The 4,649-nt window shown below is 32.7% G+C and overlaps 1 protein-coding gene across 1 annotated transcript; it reads right to left on the bottom strand.

The window, feature by feature from the left end:
• Positions 1 to 1,273: 1,273 nt before the first annotated feature.
• LOC120190119 (cytokinin hydroxylase-like) lies at positions 1,274 to 4,424 on the bottom strand. The gene is made up of 5 exons (XM_039193247.1): positions 4,043 to 4,424; positions 3,734 to 3,960; positions 3,425 to 3,666; positions 2,964 to 3,342; positions 1,274 to 1,790 (listed from the first exon to the last, which is right to left on the bottom strand). Exons 1-5 carry the CDS (start codon positions 4,347 to 4,349, stop codon positions 1,368 to 1,370), a joined length of 1,578 nt encoding a protein of 525 aa, XP_039049178.1. The 5' UTR covers positions 4,350 to 4,424; the 3' UTR covers positions 1,274 to 1,367.
• Between the last annotated feature and the right edge of the window lie 225 nt (positions 4,425 to 4,649).

Genomic DNA, 4,649 nt, shown 5'->3' on the forward strand with positions numbered 1-4,649 from the left:
CTGTTGTGATAGTAAACCTTCATTGTATTTAGATTTTTTTTATTTTTAATAAAATTAGCGGTTTTAATAAAAAAAATAACAATCATTACAAATAAAAGCAGATTATAAAATTGTAATTACATGCATGCGGCGATTAAGTAATATAGAATACATATTGATGTATCAATCCGGTTTGTGAAATCTATAAATTTCTAATTATGTATTTCTATATGATGAAGAGATAAGCATAAAGAGATTAAAAAAAAGGAAAAAGAAATTGTTAAAGTGGAATACTAATGATAAGATAAGGGTAAGTTTGTATATTATTCCTGAAATTTACCAACCAAATAGTATCTTTACGTTTGTTGGAGAGCATTAGTATGTATGCCCACAAATCCTAAATTCAATTGGTACAAGTACGAGTTGTCTTTCAATATCAATATCAATATTTGATCCATGCCAATAAACAAAATAAATAAATAAATAAATTAAGTACATTTGAGATTGTCTCAAAATAAATTATAAGTGTATCACGTGAAGTTGGACAGTTCTGTAGTGCGGTGTGTTAATTTAAGATTAATTTAAGATGATTTTATTTAAAAATGTTATTATGTTCAATTTAAAATATTATATAAATTTATAATATTTTTAATTTCGACCGAGAAATTATATTAAAATAATTTAAGACATACAAAAGAAAAATACTATAAAAAATATATCATTTTCAATTATAATCTATTTAACTTAAAAAATTATCTTATATTGCCGAATTGTATTTTAAAATTCACTTAAAAGTTGGATGAACGTGTTCTTAAACTCAAAGGGTCAGACCAATAAAAAAAGAACGAACGTGTGCGTAGGAATTTATCGTACACAGTGCTGTGGACAATGACAGAAAATGATAAATAAATAGAGACACTGACACGAAATTTGGTAGAAAAATAAGTAGAGATTTTAAGAATAATAAAAAAAAGGTAGTGGAGGAGCATCTTAACAAGCAGATGTGGGTGGCTAAGAAACTGAAATACAAGTTGCAATAATTTTTTCATGAAAATTAAATGGAGAGGGGAATGAATATTATGTTATGGACTGTCCTTGATTAACTAATTAATTTTACGTTATTAGACTCATTAAGCGATCTTACTGATAAATTATTATTCTTTTAAGAGGTTTTAAATTTGAATATTTATATTTAGAGGATGTGTGTAATGTCAATGACTAAAAAAGATTCTAAATATATATTATATTGTAATCACCGAAACTATTAAAAAAACAAAATGATATTATGTTATAATCTCGATTTCATAAACTTGTTCTTGTAATGATGCTAATGTATTATCAAAATTACGTTCTCTACTCGGTGGATTCCACTACAAAATCGGCTTGTTTCAAGGATCCAACGGGTTCAAGTGCACTTGAACTCCATATTTCGGCTTTAGAGTCATGACAACGACCGGAGCATGGCGATAGCTTTTTGAAATCGTGAAGCTGAACCGTGAGATAAACATGGATAATATGATCTTAGCTTCCATCATGGCGAAAGATTGGCCGATACAATTCCGAGGACCGGCGGCAAATGGCATGAAATGACGACTGGAGGCGTAAGGTCTCGAATTGAACCTATCGGGATTGAATTCATTGACATCCTTTCCCCACAATTCTTCACTGTGATGTATCGCCAACACTGGTATCCATATCGATAGTCCCTTGGAGATGAAAAGATCGCCCAATTTAATGTCTTCAAATGCCATCCGTGGCAGCACCGTCGCTGGTGGATACAGTCTCAACGACTCGTTTATAACCATGTGTAGCTACACCAAAGAAAAAAGAAAAGAATTCATTAATAGAAGAAATCACGATGTATGGATTTAAATAAATAGCAATTCATTATCGAAATATCAACTATTATATAGTGGTAACGGTGCCATTCGAAATTAGTATTATACGACTGCAACATCCGTAATGACTGCAATAACATCCGTTATATTTATAATCGCGATATACGTAATACAATCGAAAACATGATTACAACTGTAATTTAAAACGTTGGCATGAAGCAATATCTCAGGGAAGGCTTTTTTGACTCCCTTGTGTATAAAAAGAATTCTAACCATTATAATTTGGGTGTCAGTTTAAGTAGAATCTTTGCTGGATCTTTCTAAGACTTGTTTGTGATGTCCAAAAAGATTTCCCCCCCCTATGATTTTCAATTCAAAAATAGATTATGCAGCTTTGGGGCTTATAATTTATATAATAATAATGAAATAAAATAATGGCTATATTATCCACTAGGCGGCTAGAAATAGGATTAAATATTGAAAAGTGGAGATTGAAAAAGTTCAGATTATAAATTTTGAAAAATGTTAAAATACTTTTATACTTTGAAATATAGTTTTCTATGATTAAGATAGTCATAATTTGGGTTAAGATTGAATTTTTAGTTATTAAATTTGATTTTTTTAAAGTTAAAATTCGTGTTTGATCCGATATGACTTAACTCTTATATATATGAGTTAAGATTTACTTATATTTTGTGTAAAACTAAAAAAAAATTATACATTGTGAATAGATCCTATCTCTCTCTAAATAAAAAAAATTAATTTAATTAGTAAAATAATGATCTAAGTAAAAAAAATAGAAAATGGAATTATTATAATTATTCAAGATGATCATAATATTATCTCATATCAAGTTGTGGATTTTTTACCTTAAAATTAAATTCGACCTAATTTAAATTTTATGAAAAGAATATTCGAATCGATCTAATTTATCGAATCAAAATTTATCGATCAAAATTTATCAAATCTAAGTTAAATATGCATCCCTATGTGTGGCTTTACTAGTGGAAGAGTCTTTTCAAGAAAACCATCTCATATAAATAAATAACCTTCCATGAATGAATAAAAAAAAAAGCACCATAAAAAAATAAAATGAAAATTATCCTCTTCCCTATAGGTTTACGCCATGAAAAAAAGAAGTCTCACCACAGTTAGTTTATTGAGTTGATGAACAGACGGAACACCGCCATTGCAGATCTGTTTGAGTTGAGCTCGAACCTTATCTTGCCAAGCAGGGTTTGTGGCCAGTAACATGAGAGTCCACGTAAGCAAAAGAGCAGTGGTTTCATGGCCGGCGAAGAAGAAAGTCTTGCATTCATCCATTATCAACTGCATGTTTAGTTTGAATTTGTCTCCTCTCTTCTTCTCCATCTCATTAAGCAAGACACCCAACAGATCATTCCCATGTGAACTGCTCCGCCCAATTTCTACACAGTCTTTTCGGTTTTGTATTATCTCCAATAGTAATCTATCCACCTCCATCTTCAGGGACTTCATTTCTCTGTTGTATTTTGTTGGGAAAAACCTGGAAAAAGATTGAATACATTTACTCTTCAAGTTCATAATACCTGGCTGGAAAGAACCGGAAAAATGGAAAAATTACTCACCGGCTTCCTGGAAAGCACAAGTGCCTGCTTGCTTGAGCGCAAAGGTGTTGCAACGATGTTAAAAGATTGAATATTTGTTTCCCTTTCTCGTAACTGCTGTCGAATTCAGTTCTTGCGATTATATCAGCTGTAAGCCTAGACATGTATTCTCCGATTTCGAACTCACTTTGGCCTGAATGTACTGCATTCTGCAGTGATTGGATCATCTGCTTGGTGCAGTCCACCATATGTCCGGAATAACTCTGTTGAAACGAAAAAAATGATATAATTTCAAACCATCAAAGCACATTAGAGATTAGATTACAGTACCTTTAGATTATCCCCCATGAACGCTGGAGCAGCGATATGGCGCTGGTGGTACCAGTTCCGGTCATTAGCCATTAACAAACCTCTCCCAGTAAAATGTTTCGAGCCTTGCTGTTGTAGCCATGATTTGCCTGTTACCAGGTGGTGTTTGGTCATCAGTTCTTTGATCAGTTCAGTCTCTGTCACACACATCCTAGGTTCAATCCCATGCCAGTATATGAATCTTTTCCCTGTCCAAAAATTCCCAGAAGAAAAACCATAAGACTGAAACCAAGCATGGTACTATTAGTTAAGCATATACATATTACATACCGTATGATTTGGACCATTTGACATAATGCGGCAAAAGCCGGCCGACGATGTCGTGGTTGACGGTTTCCATGTCTTTCGAGGTCGATTCCGATGTTAGTTTGAACATTTCAAGTATGTTGCCGGTTACTCCGATGGGTTTCGGGCCATGCACTCCTTGTTTCGCCATGGTTTTCCTTATTCGTCTGGGAATCAGCAAGTAACATGATATGGTGTCTAACACAAGTTTACACAACAAGGAAACCATAAATAGAACCGAAAGGGTACTGAAACACACTACCATAGCTGCCATGGTAGTGATCTCAATCATTCAACGATTAAAAATAATATAAGCTCTTTTGTTTGTTTGTTTTTAAAACCAAATTAGTGTCGAGAGAGAAAAGAGTGTACTGAAAGGAATGAGAAAGGAAAAATAGTCTTGGTTGGTAGGAAACAAGCAATGTATAGTAGAACTAGGCCGTGGTATTTTTCTTTCATTAAGACCAATGAATAGGGAGCACATTGTTTATACACTAAAAAAAGAAAGAAAGCGTTACTATGAATTTAGTCACCCAATTATCACTTTAGTTCCGTTTTGGTCACCTAACTTTTTTTTTCATAATCATCACTA

Source organism: Hibiscus syriacus, unplaced genomic scaffold (assembly GCF_006381635.1).
Source record: "Hibiscus syriacus cultivar Baekdansim isolate YM2019G1 unplaced genomic scaffold, ASM638163v2 tig00116962_pilon, whole genome shotgun sequence".
Lineage (NCBI taxonomy): Eukaryota > Viridiplantae > Streptophyta > Magnoliopsida > Malvales > Malvaceae > Hibiscus > Hibiscus syriacus.

Coding starts and splice junctions, on each gene's coding strand:
- LOC120190119 (XM_039193247.1), bottom strand. CDS start 4,349: ATGATTGAGATCACTACCATGGCAGCTATGGTAGTGTGTTTCAGTACC. Junction 3,667..3,733: donor TCATGGGGGATAATCTAAAG/GTACTGTAATCT, acceptor TCGTTTCAACAG/AGTTATTCCGGACATATGGT. Junction 1,791..2,963: donor AACTCAATAAACTAACTGTG/GTGAGACTTCTT, acceptor TCTTTGGTGTAG/CTACACATGGTTATAAACGA.